General features: G+C 38.7%; 1 protein-coding gene and 1 long non-coding RNA gene across 7 annotated transcripts in view; one reads left to right on the top strand and one right to left on the bottom strand.

The window, feature by feature from the left end:
- NRK (Nik related kinase) overlaps positions 1-5551 on the bottom strand; it is a 144545-nt gene extending 138994 nt beyond the window's left edge. For 3 of the 6 annotated variants that reach the window (XM_082447513.1, XM_082447510.1, XM_082447512.1), the window contains exon 1: positions 5041-5550. In XM_082447513.1, the coding sequence (XP_082303639.1) occupies positions 5041-5097 (57 nt within the window). In that variant the 5' untranslated portion in view covers positions 5098-5550. Of the gene's footprint in view, positions 1-5040 lie in introns of all 6 variants that reach the window. The other 3 variants (XM_082447509.1, XM_082447511.1, XM_082447514.1) reach the window with 2 other exon arrangements.
- The window catches only part of LOC309653273, a 58701-nt gene that overhangs the window by 14153 nt on the left and 24078 nt on the right, over positions 1-20470 (top strand). The gene's annotated exons all lie outside the window — the stretch shown is intronic.

Genomic DNA, 20470 nt, shown 5'->3' with positions numbered 1-20470 from the left:
TTAATTCTCCTCATGCTCACATTTAATAATAAAAGGTTTTAAAAACTTTTTTTCTGTTCTTAAAGGCAGCTCATTTTGGTATTCATCTGAGACTATTTTTTTCATTAGTTTTATGCAATATTTTTTTGTTCCCATCTCCACACTAATCTCTTTCAAGACTAAATGATTGTCAAACTCGGCAAAAAGAGGAAGGGAACTATGCTAATTACTAGGGTAATATTACTCAATTTCTTGTATCAGATTTTCCACTGAATTATAGTCAGAGAAAGCTTATTCTGGGCTCCCAAAGAAGGAAGTATTGAGAAGTCAACTTTTTTCGGTCACTGTGAAATTAAAGTCCTCACCAAGGGGGTCTCTATGATTACTTGGTCCTCTCCTCTGCCCTGCTACTCGGAGATAAGAAAACCAGAAGAGGAAAGATTTGTATATTTATGACTGCTATATCAATTTAGAGAATATTTGGTGGTTCAGTATGTTCCGGTGTTCCATTTGGTTAAAAGAATGGTCAGTTAACAAGAAACCTTAATTTGTGAAAGTTTTTTTTCAAAAGATATTACTAAAAGTCTAAGTTTTAAAACATTTTTGAACCATAAAATGTTGGGCAAATACTCTATACTTCGTTATATTTTTCTATGTATCTAAATTAACTCTTGCAATTTAAAAGTCCTAGTCTGCCCCCTGAAATCCTGAATTTGGGGAGTTGTTTCTGTCTTCGGAATTCAAGAAGAGGGGGGGAAATGGGAACCTTGATGGGTAATTTTATTAAAGGCAGGGGGTTGGGGGTAACAGGAAGAAAAAGAACCACTAGAAGGCAGTGTTTGCTGGCCATGGAAGAGATGCAAAAGCAAAGGCTGATCTACAGGACCAAATACAGCAGAAATTAAGAACAAAGTGGAAATGATAAATGGTCATCATAGGTAGCAATACATTTCAGATTTAGGGCAGTAAGAGAGAATCATAGAACACATTCCAGTAGTTAGACAGCTAAAGGAAGAAAAGAGGTTGCACAGTACCTAGAAGAAATAGCAGAGGCTACTGTTCTTTTGTTTTAAATATTAGAAAATGTGATTTTATGAAAATAGTTTATGGAGAGAGAACCTGAAAATGGCAGATAAAACAAAATAAGTGTCAGAGTAAGTTTCAGAGATATTTGGAGGAATGGGCTTCACAATTCAAGTAGAAAATTTAAAAAGGACAATCTCTTCCTTTAGACTAGTGTTTCTCAAACTGTGGACTGCATAGACTCTCCTTACATGAGACTCATCTGGAGAATCTTGTTTAAAATACAGATTCCTTGTCCCAACCATGGAATTATGAAACCAGAATTTCTGTGGATGGGTCTCAAGATCCAAGATCATTCTTGGGCACTGTTCTGGTGCATTAACATAAAACCCACTGCTCTAGATATTGAGGGGAAAAAGACTGAGAAAACTGATTGAAGTACAATGTCATTTTGAGGTGATGCTCTAGAATACCTAATGGAGGATATGCTGAATATTTCAATCCTTGTGGACTAGAAGGTAAAACTGATTCAAAATAGGGGGCTAAGGGACTTGAGAAAGTGAAAGTTTCTCATGACTGAGTGTGGAAAGCAGGCTTGGTCTGGGTGGTGGAAGACTGGGAGAGCTGGCAGTTATATTTAAATATAAACCTAATGTAATTCAAATATAGTTTTTTGGATCATGTACTATTTCAGATCACCTCTGCCACTACTGTCCTCCAGGCCTGTCTAATCCTGACCCCAATATAGATTAGGACTACACACGGCAGTGTCAAATACCAAGGCCAGAGTTGTGAGGAATGTCATTACCATACTGGGCACAGAAGGCAAAGGGGACTATCATAGTGAAAGACATGCCAGATTTGGAGATGAAGAAATAGTTTCCAGTCCCAAGGATTGAGTGACATATGCATAGTAGGGAAAAAAACTTACATATATATATATCTCCCCAGGTATTGCTGCTGGCAGACAATGTGCAACACACACAGATTTTATATATATATATATATATATATATATATATATATATATATATATATATATATATATATATATACACACACACATATATATATATATATGGTTTTGCTGTTCTCTTTTTCAAAAAGGAAGCATAAACCATGAATCTCTGTACTTTCTTTTCTGTTTTGTCACCTATAGGAAATGTTTATTAAATAGTAAGTCAGGAAAAATGGAAAAATGACAGTAACCCATTAATTAACAAAGAAAATGTAGCTTACCCACCTGTCAGTCTCTGGTTATTATGTTTACTCTTTTATTTTATGTCTTTAACTTTAGGGAGTTATGCAAAAAAGAAAGTACAATTCTCTCTCCCCTCTCCCTGCTTCCCCAGCTTTCACTATTGCTTAATATTTTAGGTCTTAAAAGATATCTATCTAATAACAAAAATGCCAAATAACCTTCTACTACTTTCTCTAAATCGCAATTTGCACAGCCAGCTTGGCCTCTCTCAAAGGTCCTTGTCTTGTGGTCATTTAGCTGGCCAGCCCTAGAACGGACATAATATATCAATCTTAAACTATACTCGTATTTAATCATTCTATACTCTTCAAGATTCTTTTTTTGCTCAATGTGAAACTCCAAAGTCTGAATCCCCCCTCATTATCTGGCTGTTGCCAAGTTGGTATACTTGGTGTTGACAGATGCCAACTTTCTGACCTCATATGTATCCTATTGAGGATAATTATCACAAGGGATCTCACCATATGCAGGTTTCTTTGCTTGCTTTATCATCTCTACTTTGCATCAAAATGCAAACTTCCAAACAGATAACTTAGATATCTCTTGACCTTTTCATTTACTCTTATTTCTTCAGCAACTTAGGAAATAAGTCAAATGCAAAGAAATCCAAAATCACTAATCTATACCTCAGTGACCAAAACAACAGTGAATGTTTTGAATCTCTAAAAATTTGATGTAAAAAAAAAATTCTAAAGGGGGGGGGGTGCTCTTCTTCCACTTGATTTCTTAGGGTTTAGACCCTGATGGATGTTCAGGAAGAGGGGAAACATGCATAATTTGCTCACATGGTGAAGCTCTCCATGATGTAAAATATCTCCTATGTAATAGAAATTTAGAAATTGTTAGACGTTGAGGACTTTACGAGACTTTCATGAAGTCTGTAAAATGAGGCCAAACATCATTGCCCTGAAATTTTGTCTTCTTCCTATCCCTATATTAAAAACTAACCTCATCTTTCTCCCCTCCACACCCCCACCAACCCCCAGAAAACTATTTCAGTGAACTGCAGTGTAAAGATTGTAGCCTTTCCCCTTATCTTCTTGGCTCTCACCAAGTTCTCATGTCCAGGGCCATGACCGGGTCAGTTAGTCTGGGCCATTTCCCCCCATTTTTTTTTTTTTTTGCAGCAATCAAACCTTTTCTCCTTGCTTTTGGAGTTCCTTGTTCTATCATTTCTAGGAGGTCTTTCCCATTCCTCCCTTCAGTCAATTTAAAAAAGAGTTTATTTCAGTTTGCCTACGTGTGGTTTCCATATTTGCCCTAGTTTTTTTTTTTTTTTTTTTTTTTCTCTTTCCCCCACCGTACACAGAGAATGTTGGAGGAGGGTAACATTTCATTCATTGGTTTTACACTTGGGAGCAAATCTAGTCAGAATATGAAAGTGCTGTTCAGAAAGGAAACCACCAATTGAGGCCTCCATATTCCAGAAATCTCATGTATACACTGAGTGGAAAAATATTTAACTTTTAAAAATTCTGTGACTTTATTTTATGAAGCTGCATCAATAACCACAGTGCTGATTATCTGTAATTCAACACGTTTACATTGAGGCTCCTTTAAAAAAAAGGCTGAGAACAATTTGCTAAAATGTTACCCATGTGCATCACCTCCTCCTCCACATTGTTTTAGTGTAAAATTATATAGGTGAGGCTTGGGGAATGCCCCATTTTTGAGGGGGACAGGTGTCTGCCATCATCAGGAAGACAATATTTAAATGTAAATATGTATAAAATTAAGGCACTGCTACTTTGAATAGTTCCATAACCTCAAGGTTAATATTTAGCTTTTCCCAAAGCAAGCAGGCCACTGCCCTGTACTACAGTTGCCTGGTGATCATTCCAGCACGGTGCATGCTTATTCCCTTTAGAGAGTCCAGGGGCCCTTTGCATTCAAGAGAGGGTGCGAGTGAAATGCCAATCTAAAAAGGGAACTTGAAAAACGGATTTGGGTGGGATCCAATATCTGCCAGAAACCAGATGCCAATGAAATAAACGGTGCTGCTAAAATAATAAGTCTACTAATAACGACGGCGATAATAACTCACCAATCAATTACAACTCTGGAGGAAAGCTGGGCATTTGGGAAAAGGAGAATCCGCAAACGAAAACCACGAGAAAAAGCTAAATCTGGTTAGCAAGTGAGCGCAATACATTTTTTTAAAAAAAATTGGGGTGTGCAGAATTCACTTCTTCCCCAAGCGGCGTCGAGTTCTTTAGCTCCGGCAATACTAAATCGGGACCAGTGCCCTGGCAGAGTAAGAAGGTGTTAGAAAGTGCTATTAGAAAGTGAGACTTCAACGCTTTAATTTTCTGGCTGTCACCTAGAAGGAAAGGTCACGCTGAGAGTGGGCATCTCTTCTGGCAAAAGAAGAAGCAAACGACGGGGCGGCGGGGTGACAGAGAGGCGTGCTTTCAGGAAGCCACGCGTCGTCGCGCTCTTTGGCCTCTCCTTGGGCCCCGCTAGGACAAGTACCCGAGCGCCGCCAGACCAAACGGGCCACATTTAGAAAAGATCCCGCTGTTTGTAGCCCGCACCAACCTACTGCCACCTCTTCCCACCATCCCTCTTCCCCCGGCCCTTGGCCTTTCCGTGAGTTTGGAGCAACCCGGGTGCCCAGGGGGCGCCTTTCCCGCAAGCCCACTCCCGGGGTCCCCTCCTGCAGTCGCGGTCTCATCGAAGTCCTGGCCTAGCCAGGCTTTCGGACGTCTGTCCCCTCCATCGATGCTCAGAACTCGCAGAAGAGAGCACTTCGGGGGTGACGGGCGTCCTCTACTCACCGGCAAGTGGCCCAGATCCGTGACCTCCTTGTCCCTCCAACCCCCAGGTCCCGCCATGGCTTCGAGCGGAACCGGAGCGGGCGACTGAGTTAGGCACGCTCGGGGAGTCTGAGGTGAAAGCGGACAGAAGTCGAAGGAGGAGAAGGGAAGGGGAAGGGCCGGGGAAAGCAACGGGGACCAGGGTTTGCGGCGTGGGAGAAAGAGGAGGGGAAAGTGGAGGGAAAAGAGCGAGGAGTGGAGGGAAGCCGGAGTTTGAGAGGCGGGAAAACGAGTCTGGCTAAGGCGAGAGAAGAGTCTGAGCGTCCGTCCCGGAGACCAAGGAGTGCTCCGAGGGCGAGAGCGCAGCGTCTGTCCCGGCGGGTGCGCCTCTTTCAGGGTGGGGAGGGGGGCGGTGCAAGGAGGGGGCCCGGGAGCAGCTCGAAGGGGATTGGTGCAGCGTCACGTCGCCAGGTGGGCAGCCCCGCGGCGGGGAGGCGGGCGAGGGGGCCACTGGCCGAGAGAGGTGCTGAAGGACTATAACGGTTTGCGAGCCGGCCCCCGGCGCCCGCCCCCTCCCACGTCCACCGCTGAGCCCGCCGCCCCCGCCCCCGCTGGCGAGTGTTCCACAGGAAACTTTTTCGAGGCAGCTGCCAGCCCCGGAAAACCGGTCCCGCTCCGCGCCGCTCCCAGTCTGGGCCCCACAGCTCTGCCGCAGTCCAAACAGCCCGCGCCCTCACCTCTCCACGAAACACTTGTGACTTTTCTAGTTGTCTATTTTCTCTTTCTGCTCCTCTAATTGTATTGCTCCATTTATTGCAAAGACCCATCAAGATAGATAAGGAAATGACTTACCACTGGGTTAGGGATCAGACCTAGGCGAGCCCCTGTGCGGGCGGGGCGGGGAGAAAACACCAAGTGCGCCGCAGGGCTACCACAGCTTGGTCTTCGAAGCCACTAGCCTAGGGCAGCGCAGCGTGGACAGGGCCGCTGCGAAGTCCCCTCGAGGGGGTCTACATCTCTTCTAGCCCCGGGCTGGTTGGTACTAGGCCCGGGCTGCCCAGTCGGAACCGCACCTGTTCACAGGTGCTGGGAGTTAAGAGAGACTGAGTCTCAGAAGCCCTGGTTACCCCGGGTCCTAAGTTTGCAGTGCGCCGCATTCGCAAAGCTCAGAGAAAGTTCCTGCGTCCTTCCCAGTCTCCAGCTCTTGGGCCGGGTTTCATTCATTCGCTCCTTTGTTGCAGAACATTTCCGGGTGCCCAGGCTGTTCGCCTCCGTTTCCCCACAAAGCGCAGGAGGTCCGATACACGGTTTAAAAGAATCTGACAGAGGCGATTTAACCTTGAGAGGTAAGGCACCTCTCGAAGAGTTTATGGGAAAGGGAGTCGGTGTGTACAACTAACCGCATTCTAAGCTCTTGCACTGCAAAGAACACTTTAGAAAACGTCCCAAGGCTGCTTACTTTCCCTTGAGCTCATCGACTGCATTCGCGCACCCGCACTCCGGAGTCAGAACGCGATGTGGGGGGTTTGTTTCCGGTTTCTTTCTTTTTTAAGTAAAAAATTTCTACCTCCACTAGGAAGATTTACAGGAATAATTCTTCCCACAGACCTGGAGCTCACCATTTCTGACCCAGGCTTCTAACTTTGTTATTATTTTCTTTATATATTGGTGGATTTTTTTTATTTCGTGTCTGTTTCAACTTCCGAGTTTGACCCCTTTACATTCCTTAACCTCCGAGCCTCAGTGAGTTCTGTAATCGCCACAGTCTGAGGAACCCGGTCTCGCTAAATAAAGAAAATTCTCTGTGAACGGGTGCGGGAAAACCAACTACCGCCTCCCCCCAAAAAGAAACTCGGATGTTCTGGATCGAATTTTCGTGTTAATTCAAATATGATGTAAACCAAGCAAATTTTATTTTCCAAGAATTCAAATCTTGACAACTCCACCGCACAAAATCTTGCCTTTTTGAAACACAGTTTCAGCATTCCTGAATGATCAGAAAAACTCTTCTAGATCTTGTTAAATATTAATCTGAAAATAACATTTCATAGCTACAGCTGGGCAGGTGAGCTAATTAATAGAAAGTTACACTTTTTAATACATATCTAGTTTTTAGAAATCAAGAGAGTCAAGAAATACAACATTTAAAGGAAATCTGAAGAGAATCTTTGCTAAAGGGAACAAGTGTTGAGACTTTTTTTTTTTTTAACAATGCAGTTTGCTGACGGTAGGGTGTGGGGAAATGCCCCGTGGCCCCCGATGGCAGAGAGTGTTTTAGCCTGTCTAAGGGGACAAGTCCAGACCAGGCAAAAGAATCCAGGCTAGATCGTTGGGCTCTCTAGTTGCAAGGCTCCGTGGGAGGCTAGCAGCTTCTTGACTCCATGGGGATTAGCCGCATCGCCGGGTGGAACCCCCCTGGTAGGGGGAGGGGAAGCTAGGTGTTTGATCAGAACTTGACAGAGAACCTACACATTTTTAAAGTTATTATTATTTTCAAGGAAAAAGGAGTCATGGAAGAGCGTGGAAACTTTGCCTTGTAAGCTGCCATTATGGGGATTTTTGTGGCCAGCTTGGGGAAGGTCAGTCCGGCTAGCCGACCAGAAGGCAAATAGATGGCCCCCAAGCATGAGGCTGAGACAAACCCTGAAGTAGGGCACTTGTTTTCCAACTTCAGGACTTCTTTTCCCCTCACCCCACAACCATCACTTCCCCTTCTCCCTTCCAAAGTGTTCTTTTTTCTCTCTTTATTTCCTGACCTCAAACTGCGTGAAAATAACCCTAGTCAATCCAGAGTCTAGGAACTTGTCAGATTGTATTTTACCCAGAAATAATTTCTTTGCCAACACTTTATGTCCCATATTTATTCCATCCCTTTCTCCTCCAATCCATTCTGTTATCTTAAGGCCCTGTGCACTTTGTAATTTTGATTGTTGTTATTTTTTTAATAGCTAAAATTTATTGAGTACTTGCTGTATGTTCTGGACGAAGTGTTTTGAATATAATTATCTCATTTAATTTTGTCGAAAATTCTTCCAGCTTTTAAATTATCTCTGTTTTATAGGCAAGGAAGTTGAGGCACAGAGAGATGAAGTAACTTTCCTAAAGCCTCACAGCTAGTAATTGGAGGAGCCTGGCTTCCAATTCAGGCAGTCTGACTCCAGAACCCACTTGTCAATGACTGTTGAAGGGCCGGTGCATATTTTGAGACTGTGTGAAGAGGAGCCAAATTCAAAAAAGCTTCAGGGTAAGTGAGATCAGATGACATTAGCTAGGCCCCTGAATATCCAGTTCCCCTTTCCCCGCTTTCAGCCTGCAAGCCCTCCTAAGAGAAATAACAAGGGCTTTATAAGAAGTAATGGAACCCAGCTCTAGCCCAAGAGTAGCCTGTGACCTGCCTGCGCAGAGATTACCAAGTGGATCACCTCACAGGGAAAAATCATGGATTTCAAGCTTAAGAAACTTCCAGAGGAAAAACCCAGCAATTTTCAATGCTTAGAAAATATTAAAATCCATTCCTATTGCTTCTAGAGAGTTTTTTGGCTGAAAATAAACCTTATTCAGTGGAGACTTGAAGGAGGCTGTGTTTGTGAGCAATCGTGCTTAGCAGACCTGAGACGCTAAATGGCAAGGTTACAGCCAGTTAGCTCAGTTGGTAAGAGTACTGCAGACATGGTGCCAAGGGTATGGGTTTGATCCTCCAGAGGGCCAGTGTGCATCTCTCTACTCTTTGGCCCTTGATAGCACCTCACCTCTGGCCAGCCAGCGATGCTTTCATCTTTGTATACAAAGAATTGCATATTTGTTTTTTCATGTAAATTGCTAATTGCCATAATCTGGAGAAATTATACTGTAAGAGCATGTGTGTGTTATGAAAAATACAGATTCAAAAGATTCTAGGCTGCTTTTTCTTCTTTTTTCATTTATACATTTATAACTGGCAATATATATCTTAATCGACACTAAAAATGAATCTCATAAAATGCTTTATTACACATCTGTTAAGCATTTAAACACACAAAATGGTCTGCCATTTATTGTTTTTCCTCCATTCTGACACCTTGGGTATGAAAATGAGTGTCTTGTAAACTTCTGTTAGGACAAGTTTGCCGCCTACATTACTGATCCTGAGTGGGAATAGCAGAATTAGGTTACATAGCAATCTTCTTGACAAGATACTTTGCACATTTGTGATTGTAAATACTCAAGGTCCAATATCTCCCAGTATACATGTGAGTGGCTGGGGCAGCCTATCTTCAAGAGTCTCAGGATTCCTCTTTGAGGGAGGAACCTCCTTTGGGAACCATTGGGCTAAAGGACCTTCTTATGGTTTTCATTCTTCTTTTTGGAGACAACTTTGAAACTGTAGGATTTCTGCCGCAGTCCCCAACACTCTTGCCACTGATTCTTTGGATTTTTCCTATGTGTCAATCTTCTGGGGACAAAGCAAAAAAAAAACCACCTGATGTTTCTCAGGCTAAAGGTCATGAAATGTGCCTTCTGACCATAGTTTGCAAAGCTTCTGTCACTTGTCATGGAATGCTCTTAAGCTCGGCATGATTTGAGCTATGCTTGTTTCTAAAATGGGGCCCTGGAAATCTGATCCTGGCTGAACATGGGTCTTGTCGCTATTGAAAACTGGAATGCTACTCTAAAAAAAGACAATTGTTTTATAAAGAGACCTAAAACAGGGAGATTAAAACCAAAAGTCAGATGAATTTCTGAAGATAGCCATGGGGCTTCCTTTTTTCTCACTCTTTTCCCTCTTTGAAGGCCATACCATCCTAGTCCTGGAATTCCCAACCCAGGAACTTCAGGCTAGCCAGCCTCCCTCCCTTAGCACAAACACATATAGGAACACATCTACCAGGATGGTAATGAAGCTTATGCTTCAAGATAACTCACTTGCACTTCTAAGGGCCTGGGAGTGGTACTAGTAATTCTGCATTGGCAATTTTATATTCTGTTTTGAAGTGGGCTCCCAAAATTATAAAAGCTTCAGATCCAACAGAACTGGGATTTGGCCCTGAATGCATAATGTATAAAGAACATAGTAAAGTTGAAGTATGTGTGTGTGTGTGTTTAATCTCCATAATATTACTGAGACTTAAAAAAGTGAGTTGCAACTAGCAATCCACAACTAGAGTGTGTGTATTTTGAAAAGAGAGAAAAATAAAAGAAGGAAAAGAGAAATAGCATGGAAGTTTAAGAAATTAAACACTTACGTAGAAAGGAATACATTACATAAGTAGGATGGATATCCTTTTGATTGAGGATTAAAAGGAAAGAGAAAATGGAAGTGGTATTGTTATGAGAGTGTGCTATAGACTGATGAAAGGAAATATATGGGCAATGCTTTCCTAAATCTAGGTCACAGCGCTGCCACTGGGGGAGGAAGTAATAATGATAGAGAGCATATTTTTAATGTCTTATATTATTGTATTAGAAAATATCAACTCATTGTAATGTCAAACAACTCAAAGTTGAATGCAGAAAAAGGTAACAGTCTCTACCTTCTCCATCCAATCACATACTACCACCACAACCCCCTCCCCTAAGTTGTTAACAATTTGGTGTACACCATTCTCTATGACAATAAACTTTAGGAAAACACACACACATGGCATTCTCTCCTTATTCTTTTGTTCCCTTATTTTTAAATTTATATCTCAAGAAGTAGGATTCTTGTTCATGGTTCTGTCTTGTAGAGAGCAACACATACACACACAAATACACACAGAATCAAGAATGTCCTGAGAGAACATTACTTCAACAAAAAAATATTGTGATACACTACACAATAGTGTTGGAGAAGAGAGAAAATTGATAGAGAGTACTCAGCTGTTGTGCTGAGGGGCAAATCTCTAAGCTCATAAAAATGACAGACTTAAAATTAAAAAAAAAACCCTGCATATGTGATTGTGGTGATCTTCGGAATATAATAGAAGTGCTGCAAATTTGAAAACAGGCAAAATTCCAATTTTCAAAACAGAACAAAAAGATAGATTCCAGGGACTATAGACCAGTAACCTTGATGTTGGTTCTAAGGGAATTCTCACAGAATATTATATAGATGGCTCCTAAGAGGTACTTCCCAGGAGCAAGCAGGGATACATTAATAAGGTACCATGACAAACCAGCTCATATTTTATTTTGAATGATGTGACATCAACCTTCAAGGTACCCCCCAGTGAACCAGGCATCTTGTCATTCATGACATGACCTTGTGTGGTATCCTCCCACAATTAATGAGGGCTGACCTGTGTGGCCAATAGAATATGGATGAAGTGCTAATGTATGACTTATAAAGCTAGGTCATAAAAGACATTGAAGCTTCTACCTAGGTGTCTCAGATTGCTTGATCTTGTGAAAGCCATTTGCCAGGGTTTGAAGACATTGAAGCAGCCCTGTGGTGAGACCTACATGGAGAAGAACTGAGGCCTGTGGACAACATCCAATACCATCTTGCCAATTATGTAATGAGTTACATTGGATGTGAATTTCCCAGCCCCATTCAAGCCTTAAGATGATAGCACTCACAGGTAACATCTGACTGCAACTTCATGACAGACCCTGAACTAAGCCACTCCTAAATTCCTAACCCATAGAAAACATGAGAAATAAGAAAAGATGATATTTTTATACCACTAATTTTGGGATGAATTGTTACAAAGCAATAAATAACTAGTCAAATGAGTTGCTCACCAAGTAGACCAGGATGCTACTATAGTCAATGTATTTTTATTTCAGTAATGAATCTTATAATATCCTCTTAGTCTAGATAGGCAAATGTGGGATGGAAAAAGCACAGAAGGGCATGATTAGATGAACAAAACAGTTGACTAATGAATCAATAGCAAATTGAAGAGAATTTGTGATACTGATATAAGGGTATGCTGAACATAATGAAATATATATTCTGGAGTAGCACTGTTCAGTAGAACTTCTGTGGTGGTAAAAATGTTCAATATCTGCACTGTTAATTAAGTATGATAGCCTCTAGAAACATGTGGCTGATTACTTGAAATGTGACTATTACAACTTAGGAACTGAATTTTAAATTTTATTTAATTTTAATTGAGGTAACTTTAAATTTATTTATACAGTGCATAATTTATACAGTGTATAATTTAAAATTATACAATGGCTAGAGGCCACTATACTGGACAGTGCAGCTCTCTATGATTTAAGAAATACGGTTTGTTAAAATTAGTGGAAAAATAAATAGAATCCTAAGGAGAGAAACTCTAAAAGGAATGTGATACAGATTTTCTGTCCTTGTCTTGGTTTTCAACTTACTTATCAGTGTTTTAGGTGACAACATGAAAGACATGCATATAACTTTTGTTGATGAACCCAAACTGTGAAGAATTATTAATATATAGGTTGACCACTCCAAGGCCGAGCAAGAAGGAAGTAGAGCTAAGGAAGTGATTGGGCTGAGACATAAGGTAGTCTTTAGGGTTAATTCAAAGGAAAGGGTCCCAAGGTCAGAATAGGGTAGAGAAGACAAGCAATAAATTGGCCATAGGTTTGGGAGGCAGTGAAGCAGACAAGCTGAGAAGATAAAACTAGAGATGAGACTGGAGCTGCCAGGAAGCTAGAATGATGAATGAGCAGGGGGTTAGGAAAGGGAGGCAGGGGGCAAACTGAAGTGGAGCAAAGAATAAGCACAAATGAAGGCCCGTTCTGCTGGCTTTTGGCTGTCTTGTTCCTCTGGTTGTTTTTGCTTATGGCATTTTGCATTCCCTCTGGGCATGGACTAGAGCATTAAAGTAGCAGGGGTATCCTGTAGAGAATCGGACTGTGCAAGAACCTAGAAATATTGGCCCAGACCAACCAGGTGACATTTTACAGATATAAGTGTGAATTTTTGCATCTTGGTTTGAAAAACAAATAATCAATTCCATAAGAACAAGAAGGGGAGAAACAACTTTAAAAGGTAACATTAACCTAGTATTGCAGTGATACCAGAAAGACCAGTAAGATAACCAAATCAAGGACAATTTTCTTAATTGTACCCCGGTAAAGACACCAGAAGAGGGCTGATTATTTCAGAATATTATATTTAAACAAATTAAATAGTCTCCAAACTAGGGAAAGTGAATAATGGTGAATAATTTAGAAATTATGACATTTGGAAATGTTGAGGAACTGGTGATGTACAGCCTTTTGAGGAGAAGGCTTAGGGAGATGGAGTAGCTATCTTCACATATTTTTAATGGGAAGTCATAATAAAGAAGGATCAATGGATAGATGTTCCAAGAAGGTAAAACATATAGCAATATAAAGAACATTCTAATAGTTGTCACTATAAAGAATTAGCTGCTTTATGAAGGAAAGAACTCTCTCTAACTGGAAATATTTCAAGAGGAGACTACCCTGGATCATCTGCCCTGGATTTGTACAAAGAACTCATGGATTAGAAGGTAGATTGAACTAAAGCAACTCCAAATCCTTTCCAATTCTGAGAAACTGCAACTACTGTTCTTTTCCCCTATGTATTGTGGTCTCTGGCTATTCACTCAGAAGACATTGCTATTCTGTTTCCAACTTAGGGACATGTACTATCCTTAAGTCACACCCATGAAACTACATTTTATATAAAGTCACAGAACAAATGCTACACTTGGTTAGAATTCAAAGACATAACTAGCTATTTTTATATGTGGAGCAAGTGCCAAGCAATGCAAACATTGCCACCCCTCCTTCCCTCTCCCTTTAGCCTCCTCCTGATCCTAGGCGTTACCACACAAAGTGCACTCTCAATCACAATCTGCAAGTATGTACTTCCATTTCTTCTGTTTTTCTCTTTGCAGTATTCAAACGTTAGAGGGTCTTTAAGGTCAGGTTTTTGTATGTGTATGTGTGTGTGTGTTGAGGGGGGGTAGTGTGTTACTTCTGGGAATGTGTGACTATGCTACTCTCCCAACCATAATTTAGGGAACAAATCCAATCAATTATTCCTCTTATAGTGCTTCCAAGAAGAATCTGTGAGAGTGGTACATGCCCTACATGATATACATTCTCATCCAAGGAGGATACTGAAAGCACAGTGATAGTATTCTTTAATATTTTTCCATTTACAATAACCATACATACTTGCTGTAACAAGTCAAGTCATATATGGATGTGTAAAGAAAAAGTTAATAATCGCTTCTTCTCCCATCTCACATCATTGAGATAATCAGTGTTAATTGTCTGGGTTTCATCTTTCCATACTTTTATCTTTTCTCATAAAAATATGCAAGCATAATATATTTTCCTCTATTTTTTAAATGAGAAGATAAGATTGTACTATACATATCACTCAGCAACTTGTTTTATTTCACTTAATATTTTATACACAGCAAAGCATATAGATCTAACTTACTGTTTTAAGAGCTTCAGGAAAAGACTGTTAGCTACTTATTTATTTATTTATTTATTTATTTATTTATTTATTTATTTATTTATTTATTTATTTTTGGCTGTGTTGGGTCTTCGTTTTTGTGCGAGGGCTTTCTCTAGTTGCGGCGAGCGGGGGCCACTCTTCATCGCGGTGCGCGGGCCTCTCACTATCGCGGCCTCTCTTGTTGCGGAGCACAGGCTCCAGATGCGCAGGCTCAGTAGCTGTGGCTCACGGGCCTAGTTGCTCCGCGGCATGTGGGATCTTCCCAGACCAGGGCTCGAACCCGTGTGCCCTGCATTAGCAGGCAGATTCTCAACCACTGCACCACCAGGGAAGCCTGACTTTTAGCTTTGATCACATAAAAACTAAAATAATTCAATGGACCTGGAAAAATAGTTGCAATATATATGACCAACAAATTCTTAATCTCACTAATCGGCAAGGAGCTATTAAAAATTGATAGAGAAAAAAATATTCCCAATGGAAAAATGGGCAAAAGCTATGAATAGGCAATTCACAGAAGAAGAAATACAAGTAACGAATAAATATATAAAAACTTGCTCTACTTCATAGTAGTCAGGGAAAATTAAATCCAGAGAAAAAGCATATTTCATTAAAATTATGAAACTAATAAAACTTTATTGTAAAAAAAGGGTAACAGTAAAACTATGAAATAAAAGTATATAAAGTAAAGCATAATAGTCTCATCTTCACCTCTGCAGTCTCACTTTCCGTGAGTTAACAGTATTTATCGTTTACCACACAATTCTCCATTCTCTTACATACCTAAACAAACCCATAACAAAGGCTATTCTTTTACATTATTTTTTTCTTTTTAACTTTTTTATTGAAGTATAGCTGACTTAAAATATTATTTTAGTTTCAGGTGTATGACATAGTGATTAGGCATTTATATACAATACAAATTGATCACCACAATGTATAGTAACTGTCACCACACAAAGTTATTACAATATTATTGACTATTCTCTATGCTGTACATTACATCCCAGTGACTTATTTATTTTATAACTGGAAGTTTGTACTTCTTAATCCTTTTCATCTATTTCACCCAACCCCTCAAACTCCTCCTCTCTAAAGACCATCAGTTTTTTCCTCTGTTTCTATGGGTCTGTTTCTGTTTTGTTTGTTAATTTGTTTTGTTTTTTAGATTCCACATATAAGTGAAGTAATATGGTATTTTTCTTTCTCTGACTGACTTATTTGATTCAGCATAACACCCCCTTAGTCTATCCGTGTTGTTGCAAACGGCACAATTTCATTCTTCTTTATGGCTGAATGATATTCCATTATGTATATATACACACACACATATATATGTATATATATACATACATATACATACACATATCACATCTTCTTTATCCATTCATCTGTTGATAGACACTTAGGTTGCTTCCACATCTTGGTTATTGTAAATAATGCTGGAATGAACATAAGGGTATATATATATATATATATATATATATATATATATATATATATATTCTAATTAGTGTTTTCATTTTCTTCTGATAAATGCCCAGAAGTGGAATTTCTGGATCATATGGTAGTTCTATTTTTAATTTTATGAGGAACCTTCATGCTCTTTTCCATAGTGGTTGCACCAATTTTCATTCCTACCAACAGTGCACATGGGTTCCCCCATCCTCACCAACACATGTTAGTTCTAGCCTTTTTGATAGTAGCCATTCTGACAGGTGTGAGGTGATATCTCATGGTGGTTTTGATTTGCATTTCCCTGATGATTTGTGATGTTTAGCATCTTTTCATGTATGTGTTAGCCATCTGTATGTTTTCTTTGGAAAAATATAGATCTTCTGCCCATTTTTAATCAGACTGCTTTTTATTTTGACATTGAGTTGTATGAGCTTGTTATATGTTTTGATATTATCACCTTATCAGATATGTTATTTGCAAATGTTTCCTCCCATTCCATAGGTTGCCTTTAAATTTTGTTGATTGTTTACTTTGCTGTGCAAAAGCTTTTTAGTTTTATATAATCTCATTTGTTTAGTTTTGCTTTTGTTCCCCTTGCCTGAGGAAACAGATCCAAAAAATTATTGCTAAGATGGATGTCAAAGAGCATATTTCCTATGCTTTATTCAAGGAGTTTTATAGTTTCAGGTATTATATTTACATCTTTAATCCATTTTGGGGTGGTATTTGTTTGTTTGTTTAGGGAATAAAAAAGTGGTCCCCCAAAAAAGTGGTCCACTTTCATTCTTTTGCATGTAGCTGTCCAGTTCTCCCAGCACCATTTATTGAAGAGACTGTCTTTTCCCCACTGTATATTCATAGCCCCTTTGTCGTAAATTAATTGACCTTGTAAGCATAGGTTTGTTTCTGGGCTCTCTTTTCTGTTCCAGTGATCTGTGTATTTGTTTTTGTTTTGGTGTCAGTACCATACAGTTTTGATCACTATACCTTTGTAGTAAAGTTTGAAATCAGGGAACATAAAACCTCCAGCTTTGTTCTTCTTCTTAAGATTGCATTGGCTATTCGGGGTTGTTTTTGTGGTTCCATACAAATTTTAAGATTGTTCCAGTTCTGTAAAAAATGCCATTGGGATTTTGATAGTGATTGCATTGAATCTGTAGATTGCTTTGCATAGTATGAACGTTTTAACAATATTAATTCTTAAAATCCATGAGCACAGTGTATATTTCCATTTGTTTGTTATCTTCTATTTCTTTCATCAATGCCTTATAGTTTCCAGAGTACAGGTCTTTCACCTCCTAGATTAATTTATTCCTAGGTATTTTATTCTTTTTGATGCAATTGTAAATAGGATTGTTTTCTTACTTTCTCTTTCTGATAGTTTGCTATTAGTGTATAGAAATGCAAATGATTCTGTTTATTGACTTTGTAACTACAACTTTACTCAATTTATTTATAGGATATAACAGTTTTTGGTGGAGTCTTTAGAGTTTTCTTATATAGTGTCATGTTGTGTGTAAGTAGTGACAGTTTTACTTCTTCCTTTCCAATTTGGATGGCTTTATATCTCTTTTTTGGTCTGATTACTGTGGCTAGGACTTCCAATACTATGTTGAATAAAAGTGGCAAAAGTGTGAATCCTTGACTTGTTGCTGATTTTAGAGGAAAAATTTTCAGCTTGTCATTGTTGAGTATTATGTTAGCTGTGGATTGGTCATATATGGCTTTTACTATGCTGAGTGATGTTCCCTCTATACCCATTTTGTTGAAAGTTTTTAACATAAATGGATGTTGAATTTCGTCAAATGCTTTTTCTGCATCTATTGAGATGATCATATTATTTTTATACATTGTTAACATAGTGTATCATGTTTGCTGATTTACGGATATTGAAACATCCTTGTATCACTGGAATAAATCCCACTTGAACATGGTGTATGATCCTTTTAATGTATTGTTGAATTTGGCTTGTTAATTTGTTGAGGACTTTTGCATCTATGTTCATCAGGAATATTGGCCTGTAATTTTCTTCTTTGTAATGGCTTTATCTGGCCTTTGTTTCAGGGTAATGCTAGCCTCATAAAATAAATTTGGAAACATTTCTTCCCATTTATTTTTTTGAAATAATTTGAGGATAGGTATTAACTCTTTAAATATTTAATAGAATTCACCTGTGATGCCCTGGACTTTTGTTTGTTGGGAGTTTTTTTATTACTGATTCAATTGCATTACTAGTAATCAGTCTGTTCATATTTTCTACTTCTTCCTGATTCAGTCTTGGAAGATTTTATGTTTATAGGACTTTATCCATTTATTCTTGGTTGTCTAATTTTTTGGTGCATAGTTGTTCATAGTTATCTCTTATGATACTTGGTTTTTCTGTGGTATATGTTGGAACTTCTCCTTTTTCATTTTTGATTTCATTTATTTGGACCCTGTCTCTTTTTCTCTTGATGAATCTAGCTAAAGTTTTAACAATTTTGTTTATCTTTTCAAAGAAGCAGCCATGAGTTTCATTGATCTTTTCTATTGCTGTTTTTTTTTAAATCTCTATTTTATTTCCACTGTGATCTTTGTCATTTCCTTCCTTCTACTAACTTTGGGCTTTGTTTGTTCTTCTTTTCCTAGTTCCTTTAAATGTAAACTTAGATTATTTGAGATTTTTCCTGAGGTAGGCCTGTATCACTGTAAACTTCCCTCTTAGAACTGCTTTTGCTGTGTCCCATAGCTTTTGGAACATTGTGTTTCCATTTTCATTTGTCTATAGGTATTTATTGATTTCCTGTTTGATTTCTTCAGTGACACATTGGTCATTTAGTAGCATGCTGTTTAGACTCCAGGTGTTTGTGTTTTTTGCAGTTTTCTCTTGTAATTAATTTCTAGTCTTACACCACTGTGGTTGGAAAAAAATGCTTGATATGATTTCAATCTTTTTAAATTTGAGACGTTTTGTGACCTCACATGTGATCTATCCTGGAGAATGTTCCATGTACACTTGAAAAAAATGTGTATTCTTCTATTTTTGGGTGGAATGTGTTATATATATCTACTAAGTTTATCTGCTCTAATGTATAATTTAAGACCAATGTTTCCTTATTAATTTTTATTTTTTGGTCTGGATGATTTATCCACTGATTTTTTTAAGTAGGGTGTTAAAATACCCTAATATTATTGTATTACTGTCAATTTTTCTCTTTATGTATTTGCTTTATGTATTTCAGTGCTTCTATGTTGGGCGCATAGATATTTACAAGTGTTATATCCTCCTTTGGGATTGATACCTTTATCGTTATATAATGGCTTTGTCTCTTGTTGCAGTCTTTGTTTTAAAGATTATTTTGTCTTATATACATATTGCTACCCCAGCTATTTTTGGTTTCCATTTGCATGGAATATCTTTCTCCATCCCCTCATTTTCAGTTTGTGTGTGTCTTTAGCTCTTAAAGTGAGCCACTTGTTGGCAGCATATATATGGATCTTGTTTTTTATCCATTCAGCCACCCTATGTCTTTTAATTGGAACATTTAGTTCATTTACATTTAAAGTAATCATTGATAGCTATGTACTTATTGCCATCTTGTTAACTGTTTCTTGGTGGTTTTTATATTTCTTTTTGTTTTTGTAGTTCTTCTCTGTTTCTTTCTTCTCTCATTTTCCCCCTGTGATTTGATGACTTTCTTTAGTGTTTTGTTTGTATTCCTTTCTTCTTGTTTCTTGTGTATCTGTTATAGGTTTTTGATTTGTGGTTACCATGAGGTTCATGTATAAAAGGTTCTATGTAAGAAATGGAAAAATTCTTAGAAAAGCACAACCTTCCAAGACTGAACCAGGAAGAAATAGAAAATATAAACAGACCAATCACAAGCACTAAAATTGAGACTGTGATTAAAAATCTTCCAATAAACAAAAGTCCAGGACCAGATGGCTTCACAGGTGAATTCTATCAAACATTTAGAGAAGAGCTAGCACCTGTCCTTCTCAAACTCTTCCAAAATATAGCAGAGGGAGGAACACTCCCAAACTCATTCTATGAGGCCACCATCACCCTGATACCAAAACCAGACAAAGATGTCATAAAGTAAGAAAACTACAGGCCAACATCACTGATGAACATAGATGCAAAAATCCTCAACAAAATACTAGCAAACAGAATCCAACAGCACATTAAAAGGATCATACACTATGATCAAGTGGGGTTTATCCCAGGAATGCAAGGATTTTTCAATATATGCAAATCAATCAATATGATGCACCATATTAACATATTGAAGGAGAGAAACCATATAATCATCTCAATAGATGCAGAAAAAGCTGTTGACAAAATTAAACACCCATTTATGATAAAAACCCTCCAGAAAGTAGGAATAGAGGGAACTTTCCTCAACATAATAAATGACAAACTCACAGCCAACATTGTTCTCAGTGGAGAAAAACTGAAACCATTTCCTCTAAGATCAGGAAGAAGACAAGGATGTCCACTCTCACCACTATTATTCAACATAGTTTTGGAAGTCCTAGCCATGGCAATCAGAGAAGAAAAAGAAATAAAAGGAATACAAATTGGAAAAGAAGAAGTAAAACTGTCACTGTTTGAAGAAGACA

This window comes from Balaenoptera physalus (assembly GCF_965194825.1).
Source record: "Balaenoptera physalus genome assembly, chromosome: X".
Classification (NCBI taxonomy): Eukaryota; Metazoa; Chordata; class Mammalia; order Artiodactyla; family Balaenopteridae; genus Balaenoptera; species Balaenoptera physalus.
The sequence above is the reverse complement of the archived record's forward strand: the minus strand, read 5'-3'. Positions and strand labels throughout refer to the sequence as shown.